The sequence below is a fragment of the Rana temporaria genome, chromosome 1 (genome assembly GCF_905171775.1).
Source record: "Rana temporaria chromosome 1, aRanTem1.1, whole genome shotgun sequence".
Lineage (NCBI taxonomy): Eukaryota > Metazoa > Chordata > Amphibia > Anura > Ranidae > Rana > Rana temporaria.
Window position 1 is genome coordinate 261,598,367 of NC_053489.1, and position 13,609 is coordinate 261,611,975.

The 13,609-nt window shown below is 41.0% G+C and overlaps 1 protein-coding gene across 3 annotated transcripts in view; it reads left to right on the top strand.

Moving 5' to 3' along the window:
* Positions 1-13,609, top strand: part of SEMA4D (semaphorin 4D) — a 137,279-nt gene that overhangs the window by 65,426 nt on the left and 58,244 nt on the right. For all 3 annotated transcript variants that reach the window (XM_040355038.1, XM_040355046.1, XM_040355027.1), the window contains exons 3-5: positions 7,271-7,541; positions 11,209-11,354; positions 12,529-12,591. In XM_040355038.1, the coding sequence (XP_040210972.1) occupies positions 7,448-7,541; positions 11,209-11,354; positions 12,529-12,591 (303 nt within the window). In that variant the 5' untranslated portion in view covers positions 7,271-7,447. The remainder of the gene's footprint in view (positions 1-7,270; positions 7,542-11,208; positions 11,355-12,528; positions 12,592-13,609) is intronic.

A 13,609-nucleotide genomic window follows, 5' to 3' on the forward strand; every position in this document is an offset into this window, starting at 1 on the left:
TATTTTTGCTATCTGTGTCATTTTTTCTTTACAGTCCAATAGCCAAAACAGGAAGTGAGAAGAAATCCCTCCAGAACTACTTGGCTCTTTGGAAGATTTCCCCTCTGTACCTGTATTGGTGACAACTCAAAATTTGGGCTTTTCTTTCATGGGTGATAACCATAAACAGGAAAAAGAGAGAGGATGAATCTCCCCAACAGAATTGGATTCAATTCAGGGCTCTGTTGGCGCAATTAGCCCTCTTTCTGTCACTGTGAAATTTGCTTTGCCAGAGAAGTAATCTGTAACAACGGCACAGAATTAAAAACAGACAGGGGTTTTAGCCTTTCCCTACTTTACTTAATACCTTCTATTTCTGTCTGTGTCGCTGTTGGAGATTTACCCACACTTCCTGTCTGGTGAAATTGTCACCAAAACAAGAAGAGAGCAGAAATCTCTCTAAGGCTTCATGTACACTTGGTCGTCGGTGCGATTTTGCAGCGAGCGGCAGTCAATCCAGAACATGATTCTTCCACATTCAGGAGAGGGAGGATTAACATCACCTAACTGCAGCAGCTCCTAAACTCTGTTTAAAGCCTATGTGTGCATTGACACATATGCCCTGTACACGCGGTTGGGATTCCCGACGGGTCAAGGTCCGTCGGAAATCCAGACGGGAAAATCGAGAACCTGCTCTCCCGTACACACGAGCAGGTTTTCCGATGGGAAAACTCAGATGAGAGCTTTTGACCGGGAATCCCGGCCGTGTGTATGCTCCATCTGAGTTTTTGCGATGGGGAAAAATGCCAAAAACGGACAGTATTCTTGTACACACGGCCGGGAATCCCGGCGGGAAAAAAGAGCAGGTTCACGTTTTTGTCTGGCGGTTTTTGGGCAGTTTTCCCATCTGAAAAACTCAGAGGAGCATACACACAGCCGGGGATTCCCGGCCAAAAGCTCTCCTTGCAATTTTCCCATCGGGAAACCCGATCGTGTGTACAGGGCTATAGGCTTTAATGGAGTTTAGTTTAGGAGCTTTGGCAAAAAAAAAAAACGCTGCCCAATTCAAAAGATCTAATCCTTGAGCCTAAAGTGTCAATATTTTGTGGCCATCATTATTTTCCAGCACTGCCTTAAACCTCTTGGGCATGGAGTTCACCAGTGCTTGACTGTAGGCAAGACACCCTGGTATTTGTACTCCTCACCTGGTTGCCGTCACACACGCTTGACACCATCTGAACCAGATAAGTTTATCTTGGTCTCCCCAAACCACAGGACATGGTTCTGGTAATCCATGTCCTTAGTCTGCTTGTCTTCAGCAAACTGTTTGCAGGCTTTTTTGTGCATCATCTTTTAGAAGAGGCTTCCTTCTGGGACATCCATGCCGACCAATTTTGATGCAGTGTGCAGCATATGGTCTGAGCACTGACAGGCTGACCCCCAACGCCCCCCCTCCCCATTCAACCTCTACAGCAATGCTGGCAGCACTCATAGGTCTATTTCCCAAAGACAAGCTCTAGAAATGATGCTGAGCATGTGCACTCAACTTCTTTGGTTGACCATGGCGAGTCCTGTTCTGAGTGGAACCTGTTCTGTTAAACCTCTGTATGGTCTTGGCCACCGCGCTGCAGCTCAGTTTCAGGGTCTTGGCAATCTTCTTTATAGCCTAGGCCATCTTTATGTAGAGCAACAATCCTCAGAGAGTTCTTTGCCATGAGGTGCCATGTTGAACATCCAGTGACCAGTGCGAGAGTTATAACGCCAAATTTGACACACCTGCTCCCCATTCACACCCGAGACCTTGTAATACTAACACGAGTCACATGACATCGGGGAGGGAAAATGGCTAATTGGGATCAGTTCGGGCATTTTCACTTAGGGGTGTACTCACTTTTGTTGCCAGCGGTTTAGGCATTTAATGGTGTTTTGAGTTATTTTGAGGGGACCGACAAATTTACACTGTTATCCCCTTCACGCTGACTTGCTTTCATGGCTTGAAGAGGTTTTACCGGGATGATGCCTTCAGCTGCAGGCATCACCTCAGCACCATTTTCTTAAAGCGGGGGGTTGGCTTTTTAGTGATTACAACTGATGTGGCTAAAAAGCCACTCGGCTGTTATCCTATAGGAGGGGGAGGGAATGTCCCATCCTCCCGCCACCTTTTGCCGCTCTTCCCAGGCCCCCCGTCCCACCGGGAAACCCGAGCCACTTGCTCTGATCGAGTCTCCAATGTAAAATCCCGGAAGTTGGGTCACTTTCGGTTTACTCGGCTGCCAATGGCGCTAATTTTAAATGAACAAATACTGTTATCTTCCTTTCATGAATTACTAATCCCGCCCACCCCCATGTAATGGAATTAGAGATAAAGATATGCTTTAAGTCCAAAATGGGTGAAAACCTTGGCTTGCTCCATAGATACAGTAAGGCCGGCCATACACATTAATGGGCAGGCTGAATGTACCAAGTTGATTGATCGATCAACTTGGGTACAACCAGTCTGCCGGATTCTCTTCCGATTATCACTAGTTGCTGCTTCAGAAGCGAACGATAATCGTCTGTCTTCTCCCGGCAGGGACAACTTACCCCGTTTTCTCCCTCTACCCCTATCCTTTGGGAGCAGACAATTGCTCAGCAGGAGGGACTCCTCTGTCAGTACTGTCTGTGTTGATGGGGAAATCATGTGAATTTCTTTCCTGCGGTTGCTGCAAATAAATTTGCCACTGTATGACCTGCCTTAAGCGTAGTACAAACAAATAGTTTTTTTTCCGATAAACCCAGCAGGTTAAAGCCGCTGTACTAGCTAATAGGCTACGATTAAGCACCAAACTACGGTGTGAAACGCGTAAGCTGTTTGTCCCTTCTTCTGCATAGTTTGGACTGACTGTGTGTTTTGGATTTTAACTACAAATAAAGGTGTTGTATCGGTGTATAAAGGTGTTGTATCGGTGTGCGGCCATACAGGTCTATTCTTTTGCTCCTTGATCTCATGCAGAGCCTGCACCTGTGTGCCTCACTAGGGCATGTATTTTATGGAACCCCCGTCTGAGAGCGGCAACCTTCTCTCTTTCGGGATTTATCTCCACTAGTCAAGTAAGGAGTTAACAGAAGACAAATTAATCAACCCTTTGGAAGAACTTTTCTAAACTAGCGCTTTAAGTCCCACTTAGTTCCCCCCTTTCACGTGTCCTTTGCGTGTCTGTAGAGCATCCCAAGGCAACCCTAATGCAGAAATAGACCAAACCTCCTTGTCACCTCTCCCACCTTATGTGCTTAATATTGGCCCATTACATTGATGCCCAACCCCACTAACCATTTTCTAGACATGTAGGTGGGAGGGGCATGGTTGGCGACCAGCAGGCTTGGTCCGTAATTGGATTACAGGAAGTTTCAGCTCACTATATAGGGTAGAGGTGGCATACAATCACCTGGATGTGTCCACTGTTTACAGCAAGTACTCATTTAGAAGTAAAAGGAAACTAATTGGTGCATCAGGTTAAAAAAAAACTGCTAAATAAAATTGTCTGTAGTATTTTATTTTATTCTTTATATACTTTGTACACCTACTGAAATCGAACAGTCTGTGGACATACAAATGAATGTGTTACCCTGGTGAAACCTCAAATTACAAGGAATGACTGTACAAAATTATGATTAAAATAAACAATCCTTCCTTCCCTACTTGTCTTATATGTGTAAATATACACATAATTCCACATATACTGTGATGTGTCACCAAATTTAAATCTCAGTATAATACATATACAATATGTCCATGAACACAAAAAGTCCAAATAATATCCACTTTCAATCCATGCATGCAAATAAATAGGATAGTGATTCCAAGTGCCCAGTGCTGCAAATCGCACTTCGTGCTCTGTGCTCCACCTCTAAGTAAGTTTAAGGTGTAACCTTACCTTCATGATTGACCTATCCTATAGATATAGGTCTTAGTGAACCCCCCCCCCCCGATGTAACAATGAGAGACTTTCTGGTTTTGTCGGGTACTCCCCTTGCCCACTTCACTTTTAATCGTGCTGCTGTGTCTTTAAGAGATCCGCTACACCACAAGTAACTCAGCCACATAGGAGCCTGCATAATGTAGTATTAATACAAATGAGTTTGTTAAAAATGATATCACTCGCATTTCATAAAATGGTAATCACAAGTGTAAATAATACACACTCAGAAAATGTTAGCTTCTGGTCCACGTCTGTCGTTACCGGCCCTACATTTATCGTCACGTGATCACGTGACTTCATCACATGGCTGTTTAGCCAACTATGCTGAAATAAGTGTTGTAGCAGTGCCAGGTTGTAACAGAAATCACAAGTTGGTGTGTGGGGGCTGGGTATATAGTCTGTGAGCTGACACTGGCCGGTGTCTTTTAGGAGGCCGAGTTACAATTTGCTGGAGAAATGAGTGCAACCTCAGGAGGGTGGCTATAGCATGGCTGAGGACTGGCTTATACACTGCTATTTAACAGAGAGAATGGTCAGAGCCTCAAGTTCTTTCTTTCTTATTGGTAAAGTTTCCTTCAGCTGCAAGCTATAAAGACCTGAAAACCGCAGCGTAGTCAGAAACGGCCTGCATTTAGCTGGCTAAAAATATGCTAAGAATCTGCCATGCCATATGGAAAACCTACTGAATGTCCAGTATACAGGTTTCATGCTTCATTTTCATGTCAAAGGTTGACACATGACTACATTTTTTTCCATACCATACTGTGTTACCCATGCCTAGCAGCCATGCCATGACTATTCTATTAATGGACATTGCAGACCACAAGTGACCTTCGTGAATTTGAGCAGTAGAGTATTAGATAATCATCAGAGGTTGGTGGGATGGTCATGGAAGCCTTACTTATCTTGTCATTCACTACTGTGCTAAAGATATTTGGAGAATGGTCCAATAATTCGGCTAGTGAAGGTCTCGTTACCAGAAGCAGCTTGTTGATTTTAGAAGGCTGAGATGGGTGACAGCAACTCTAATGCCGCGTACACATGACCGTTTTTCGGGTTGTAAAAAATGACCTTTTTTTTATGTCATTAAAAACGATCGTGTGTGGGCTCCAGAGCATTTTTCACGATGTAAAAAATGGCCATTTCGAACATGCTCTAATTTTTCACAATGTTTTTAACGTCGTAAAAAAAATGGTCGTGTGGGCTTTAACGACGTGAAAAAAACATGCATGCTCAGAAGCAAGTTATGAATTTAAATAAAAGCCATCATTTATTTATAATTGCCCCCCTCATGGGACCGGCAGGGTAAGTAATTTTTATAGCTTTTATTTTATTCTGCCATTTTATATTCTGAACAGAAAATTAAAGCTTTGTTGGTTGAAAAAAAAAACTGGCTTCTAGCTTTTTTAGCTGGCTCCTAGATTTAAAAAATGTTTTGTCAAGCCCTGGTTTACACCATACCTGATCATCCTCGCTTTCATGTGGTGAGTATAGGTATAAAAAAAAAAAAGCTGCAGATGAACAGAAAATGTACCTGTTATAGACGATAAACATTTCTGAAGGTGCGGCGAGCGTATATTGCTATATTTTCTTCATTACATCCTGGATGGTTGCACGCCCCCCCCCTAATACTTGCCTAAGCCCGATCTTCCTCCAGTGATGTGCCCAAGAGTTTTGGCTCTCCCTCTTCAATGGCTGAGATAACAGCGACAGCCATTGGCTACATATAGAATGCTGAATGTACTACTGTTGCATTCGAGTGTGTTGGGGACGCATCGAGCTTCAAGCGGAGGTTCACCGGTAAAATCCTGTTTTTACCCTTAGTCTGATGCTCATTTAGTCTAGGGGAATCGGCTAGTTGTTTTAAAATCCGAGCAGTACTTACCGTTGTAGAGGGCGATCTTCTCCGCCACTTCCGGGTATGGGTCTTCGGGACTGGGCGTTCTTTCTTTATTGACAGTCTTCCGACAGGCTTCCGACGGTCGCATCCATCGCGTCACGGTTTTCCAAAAGTAGCCGAACGTCGGTGCGCAGTATAGAGCCGCACCGACGTTTGGCTTCTTTCGGCTACTCGTGACGCGATGGATGCGACTGTCGGAAGCCTTTCGGAAGACTGTCAATCAAGAAGGAATGCCCACTCCCGAAGACCCATACCCGGAAGTGGCGGAGAAGATCGCCCTCTACAACGGTAAGTAATGCTCGGATTTTAAAACAACTAGCCGATTCCCCTAGACTAAATGAGCATCAGACTAAGGGTAAAAGAGTAAAAAACAGCATTTATCGGTGAACTCTCGCTTTCAGCACCTGTGAGTGGACCTGGTGTATGGATTGGGTTGTCCTTGCAAAGAGCGCTGTTGCCTTTTTTTTTTTCTTTCCCATGCTAGTACACACTACTATATAGTAGTAGTTCTTTTTTTATAGGAGACTTTGGAACAATGTTTATTTTATAGTCAACAAGACCACTTGACATTACAATATAGTTCCTTGAAAACATGTTTGCTATCTCCCTGAATAGTCTTTATTGCTAATTGCAGTTCTCACTTTATTTTAAAGGGGGGCAACTGCTTTTTCAGATGATGCCAGATGTTGAATAACTTTTTATATCTTGTGATTACTTGGATAAATTAAATGAGTGTGGCATTACATTTTGAGTGTAGATCTAAAAAACCATTGGGGTAACAAATAAAATAAAATTGAGCTAATATTTATTCCAAATTATTATTTATTTTTTTAAATGTAATTGAATTTTTTTTAAATAAATTAAATGAGTGGGACATAAGATTTTGAGTGAAGATCTAAAAACCATCAGAGTCGAGAAAAAGAAAATTGAGCACGTGGACACCAGTGAGACAATATTTATTCCAGCATTTATTACATTGAGTTAATGATTGTTATAAAGTTGAGCTGACACAGAGCCGCCAGTACTTTAATCTTGTATAATCTAGTCCAGCCATCTAAACTTTAGTGCATGCTTTTCAAGAAAAAAAAAATGCTGTACATACAATTTGTAGTTATTTATAGTTTGTTAAATGTGTGTATTTTTTTTATATAATGTGGGTGTGTATATATTTGTTATATATAGTGTGTGTGTGTGTGTGTATAGTAAGATAGCCCCATAGTAGTTGCACCCAAAAAAAACATTTTTTGGACCCGAGATTATTAGATATTTCTTACATTTAGCTGGTTTTAATGCTTTAATAATATTTTATAGTCGCATATAACTGGTGGACTAGCTGTAGAATGTGTTCTGTAAGGTTTTTTCCTCTTTTTTAGTGCAGTATCAGTGTGTATAGGAAGTGTGTCTGACTTGAACTTCCTATTTTGTTTTTCAGATGATTCATAAAGACAGAAAACTCTTGCTCAGTCACATTTTGTAGAGCTGACCTGACGATGTTATTTGGTCTGAATTAATAGTCCATACATGCTCCTCATCGGTTTTCTCCCGCATTGGCACAGCTGTTAGATCACATCCTTTGGCATCTGAACCGTTGGATCTGCTTCCACGTAGCATGGCGTTTGTGTACTCTCTGTGTATGCTCCTGTGTTTTGTTCTACCGGCTGCAACATTATTTCCAGAGCCCAGAATCACATGGCAACCAACAGGTAAAAAACTATTTCTAGCAGACTTCATTTGTAGTTTTTTATTCTACTTACAACCCTCTCTAATTTCCCATATAATTCTTTTTACCATGATTGCTATATTCTTGATCTCACAATTTATTTTGTTTAATATAAAATAATTTTAGTTTGGCCACAAATTTCTTGTATACACTGTTTTAAGCTAACTTTTTTTTTTTTTGGGGGTGAATACCATACTTATTGTGTTCTATTCTGCAATGTTTATATACAGTATGCTTATATCAGTCCAAGTATATTGTAAAAAGTGGGATCTGTCAAGTACCAAGGCACCTTTTTTGAGCAGGTGTTTTTTTTTTTTATGTAAAATTTGTATTATTTCTTTTAAAAAAAAAACCCTGCTTGTAAGTTCTCTACTAAATCAGCCGTGAAAAAGATTGTCAGACTCGGTTCCTCTTTCAGCAAAGTCTCTCTGTTGCGTAAAACACTTTAGCCGCAGATTTCTCTCTTTTTGTAAAGGCTCCATGTCACTCAGTATATCAAAGTATACTGGAACACCGGCAGAAGTATAACCCCCCTAAGATCTGATTAAGATGTTGATTTATTTTTTAATTTTGAATTTCCCCCCCCCCCATCAACACAGTTGGGTTTGACGGGACAATGCCTCTTGAGGAGCTATTGTCTTCTCCTGGCAGGGGGAGCGGTGTCTGCCGAGAGAGCACAGTGATTATTACTAGTAACTTTAGCCGCTGGTTGTACCCAAGTTGAATGAATGAATGAATGAATGAAAAACTTATATAGCGCGGCACATGCGAACTGAATCGCCTCTGGGCGCTTGATGTTTCGTGTCTCATGACATCAAAAGAGCAGAGTTTTAATCCGTCTTCTGAAAGTCAGGTGGTTTTCCTCCAACCGAACGCTGGTTGGTAAAGCGTTCCATAGTCTCGGACCTTGAAAAGCAAACCTTCTTTCTCCTTTGGACTTGTATTTGGTTTTTGGCACCTTGACCAGATTTTGGTCAGTGGATCGCAGAACGCGATTAGAATTGTGAAGTTGATCGATGGATTGACTTGGGTACAATCGGTGATCATAAATGGTCCCTGCTGAACTGTTCGAGATTCAAACCATCTAATGGCCGGCATAAATCTGATGGAATCGATTTCGGTTCATAACAATCATAGCTGAAATAAACAATTGGGGGGGGGGGATCCACAGATACAATAATGTGCAGAAGTATGAATGCAGTCTGTTAAGCTTTTCTGTTGAGATCCAAATGAAATATGTGTGAAGACTTCTACTGTGTCACCATCTACTCCAGAATGTAAAAGTGCTCTAAAAAGTGAACATGCATTCCGTGCAAGCACCCCAGTGAAGTCACTCACTCATTGAATTAATATGACCTTCTAACCAGGTTTTTCAACGCTTTAAACTTCGTCTACCATTCAGAGCCTCTCTGCTTCCACTTGGATCAAACCAACCACAGATATACTACATCAGTATCTTCCTCTCACTCACCAATGTAATGAAAATCGGACCAGAATAAAAAAATCATTGCATGAAAACCATCAACATCACTTTATTCATAAAAAGGGTCACAATGAATGTGAGTGTATTTGTGAACCTTTTTTTAATGATTTTAATGGTTTTACGCAAGTTTTTTTTCTGGTCTGATTTTTATGGCATTGGTGTCTGGGAGGAAGATACTGGTGTTGGTTTGATCCACCTGGATGCGAAGAGGCTCTGAATGGAAGACCAAGTTTAAAGCACTGACAGACTTTTGTTAGAAGGTCATATCAATTAGACGAGTGATTGAATTCACTGGGGTGCTTGCACAGTATGCACGTTTATTGGATGCAAGCTCACTTTGTGAAGCACTTTAGAACTCTTAAGTACATAACCAGATGTGTGCTCTCCATCTTTACCCAAAACGGAATTAAAGGCTAGTCCTACATATTGTGTGCTTGGTGTAATCTTCCTTGTTGGCTATTGTGAGCCTGGTGGTGCCAACAGGGCCGCCCACAGCTAGAATTTCAACTGGTTTATCAGGAATCTGACAGGATTCAAACCATGTATTACAAATAAGCTTTAACCCCTAGTGTACTATGGTATGTTTAGAAAAGTCCTAGTATTCATTGGGGTTAAAACAAGCTCACGGTTGCTGCTGTATAATTTTTTTTTTCCAGCTAGCTCCCGGCTCTCATGTAAAAGTGATCCAAGCGGCTGTAGAGCCAGTACATGTAGAGCCAGCCATGTTCTGCCCCGTTCCTCAGTCTCCAATCTCATCCGAAATTAATGAACTGGGAAGCATTCAGCTATGAGTATTTGCAGGTTCTGAATAGTCAAAATCCCAGCTAAAATGCTGGGTAAAGGTAAACAGCTTTGTGCTTGATCAGCTTAAGTGGCTAAAAGGCCAAGATCACGTTTACAACAAAATGTAAATAAAATAAATGCACATTCTTTTGCAGGTAAAAAAAAATCTGCATTTGTTTTTTGACCTATAAAGCATTGCAGCCGTGATCAGCAGATCTTGGGTGTAATGCCACAGTCCTCCTGTGTAGCTGTCTGCCTGTACCTCCGATATGAGCAAGCAGTTACACCCTGAAAACAAGGATCAATGAGCTTTCCACAGCACTCATAAGCACTCTGATAGTTGATTAAGAACTACAAGCAGACAGCCACAAAGGCTATCAGGACTTGTGGTTTTCCCATTTACAGAACACTGTGAATGGATGGGCATGGCTGGACAGAGCCAATTTTTAGATTGTACAGTGAGTAGGGGGAGAAGATCCTCTGCTCACTGTGAAAACTGACACTCGGGGGGGGGGGGTCACATGCCAATGCCAATGCCAATGCCATTTCCCTTTATGATGACAAAAGTTGAATGACAAAAAAATTGTGTTAAAAAAAAAAAAGAAAATCGTAATAAAATAAATGCAAATAAAACTTTTTAAGAGCAACTGGTAAGCCCACGCACACTTGCATAGAAACCCATAAGTAGGGTGCACACACATACGCATACATGTAAACCATGATTGTGCCACACATGCTAGGTATCAATGTGAATAATGGAGTGCGAGCAATAATTCTTTTGCTATTTACTCTAAAATGACGATCTGTTTTTTGAAAAGTCCCTTATGGGCAATTTTGGGTACCGTAGATTTTTTTTTTACATTTCCTGGGTGTGTACAATTTTAATCCTTGACGTGTTTGGTATCCATTTACTGGATGCAACCTCATCTTTTATATTTTACCAAAAAAGTGGGTAATTTATTGTGTTTGTTTGCACTGAAATTAATTTTAGTATATCTCTTCCTGTAAATGTAAGCATAGACCATGTCATTTTCTTGCATAAAAATGCAGATTTTAACGTGTGCAAAAAATGTAATCTCACCATGGTAGAAAAGTGGGAAAGCAAGTACAGTAGCCTGTAGCAGGTATTAGGATTTCGGTTTACTAGTCAGATCAATGAGAAATCCAAGTCCTCTAATCCCTTGATTCTGCGTTAGATGTGCCTCCCTACATGTTACTATGAGACATGTTGGTGTTTGAAGCAAATTGCTGGATTCTGAACATTCTACAGTCATTTTCATATTCATTTTTTTATGTATGCCAGTGAAATGTAAATGAAGGTATGGTATGGTTGGGTTGTATATGTAGCGTACGACCTTACTTTTTTTTTTTTTTTTTTTTGCAGAAGTTCATTTAACTCGTTTCAAGGAGCAAGAAGTTTATAATTACTCCACATTATTACTAAGTGAACATGAGGATGTTTTATATATTGGGGCGCGGGAAGTCATTTTTGCAGTAAATTCGCTGGATATTTCAGAGAAGAAACACGAGGTGGGTAATTGTTTTTGCATCAGCAGATACTGCATTTCAAATAATAAACTATCTTTCTGGTGGGATTTGCTTGTGTAGTAGAATGTATAAATATAATATGTAGAAATTGTCCCCCTCTTAATACTAATTCCTGTATAGAAAAAAAAAGTTTACTGTCATTTAATGTGTTAACTTTGCTGAAAGGAAGCATACACGTAATGTTGCAGGTTTTACAAAAGACTATCAAAGAAGATAAGCGGATAATGAAGAACTTTCCATAAATAATTTAGCCGTGTTCTGAACACATCTGTATAATTTATGGATTATTGTACACAACTGTATTCCCCTGACATACAGGCATGTGAATGGTCCTGTGAGAAGGTACCTGTGCCTTGTAGTGCAGTAGAGCTTAATGAGATTGTGCTTTGGAAAGGGTTACAGAAAGGTAATTTAAAGATAGACTGAGATACTGAATTACACGAGAACATTATAAATCTTCATCTTTTTATTAAAGTCAAATTCTGGACTAGCAATAAGCTATAATAATAACCTTAGGTGGATTAAAATATTTTTAAACCGCGCATTACTATCCATTCAGTGGATGTAATTGTCATAAATAACACTTTATATTTCCACTCCATTGGTTACATGCTCCCAGAAGGTCATTTTGCAGGGTTTCCCACACAGGACTAAAATTGTTTGCACTGGATCTACAAGTACCACCATTTTCACTGTGGTCAAATCTGTTGGTGTCATTTGAGGATTAGAGCTGAGAAACTGTCCCATAAAATGAAATTTGGTCTCTTAAAGGCAAAGTTCACCTTTTGCAAAACAAATCATAAATCTATCCATATTTGGAGGAAAAATGTGCATTTATAAGGCTGCACAGAAGGCTTCTGTGTATACAAGTGACAGCGGTGAGTGGGGAGCGCCAGAGGTGGTGGAACAGAGTTCCGTCATATTCCAGCTGAAAAAAAACAGGTGCTAGGGCCACAGGAAATGGTCTGGCGGCCCGGATTTTCCCCGTGGGCCTTGTGTTTTTGATACTTGTGACCAGTTGAGGACTGCATAAGGTTAAAGCATTTTGCACATCTATATTAGGTTTAACTTTGTATATTCATATATTTACCATGACTGTTTCGGCTTCCACTGATTGAAAAAGCTAATTGAATAACATTAACCCTTTTGATTTCAGGCTTACTGGAAAGCCACAGAAGAGAAGAGCAAAGAGTGCGTACGGAAAGGCAAATCCAAACAGGTACCTAAGCATTTGACTTTGATGTATAATTATCTGCAAGTGTTTGTAGTATTTACAATTTCCATGATCCTTCAAAGGTGTGATTTTCTGGTGTTACTAGAATAGACATGTGTACAGCCTTTTGCTTTTAGGATTGGTGTCTGTATTTATCATACAGCAGGCAGGGATTCTTAATGTTTGTTTTCACAAATGTAGAACTGTCATCCAGCCCATAAGTCACAGTGCTGTCTTCTCTCCTACTGTCAGTGACCTGTTATAAGGACAATGTGGGACCAAATTAGATTCAAATTCTCACACTCCAGATGTCACTTTACAAGTCAAGTTTTGATTAGTGGCTCTGTTATTTTTACAGGTCTTTGAGATCATGTTTGATGGTTAATTGCTCATTCTGTCTAGGGTGCCATAATTGGCTGTAATACCTTAATACTTGCCTGAAAGGGATTTTAAAGCAGCAGATCTGCCTGCTCAGCGAGGGATCTCTTACAGGTCCAAATGCTGATGACACGGACACAGCCCACTTTTGCTCTATGGATGTAAATGGACCACCTGTCCTTTAACATTGACTTTTGTCCGATCCGCCAGTCAGATGGTGAACAGATCCCCCATCTGTCTGTCTTTTAGCAGATAGGATCGGATGTCGGCGGGTGTAAATGGACACATGTCTGTTTACACCTACCCCTTCATAGAGGGCAATGAATGGTCTGATGGGGTCTGCTTAAAAAACTGACAGGTGGACCCAGTCGGTCCGCCCTGGCTGCCACGATGCATGTGACTGGTCCTGTGCTACCTCCTCTCTAAGGCTCTCTAGGCCGCAGTTGCAATCCGCCCTTCATGTACAATGCAACATTAATAGCCCAGCATTGTATGTGATGATGCTGAAGGACTGATCAGAGCTTCAGGGAGAAGAGGATAGTGTTGGGGTTTGGGTTGAGGTAGGTAATACTGCCTGTTACTATACCCCTTAGACTTAAACGGGTTGTAAAGGTAAAGAAAATGGGGCAGGAGAAGAGCGCCGATA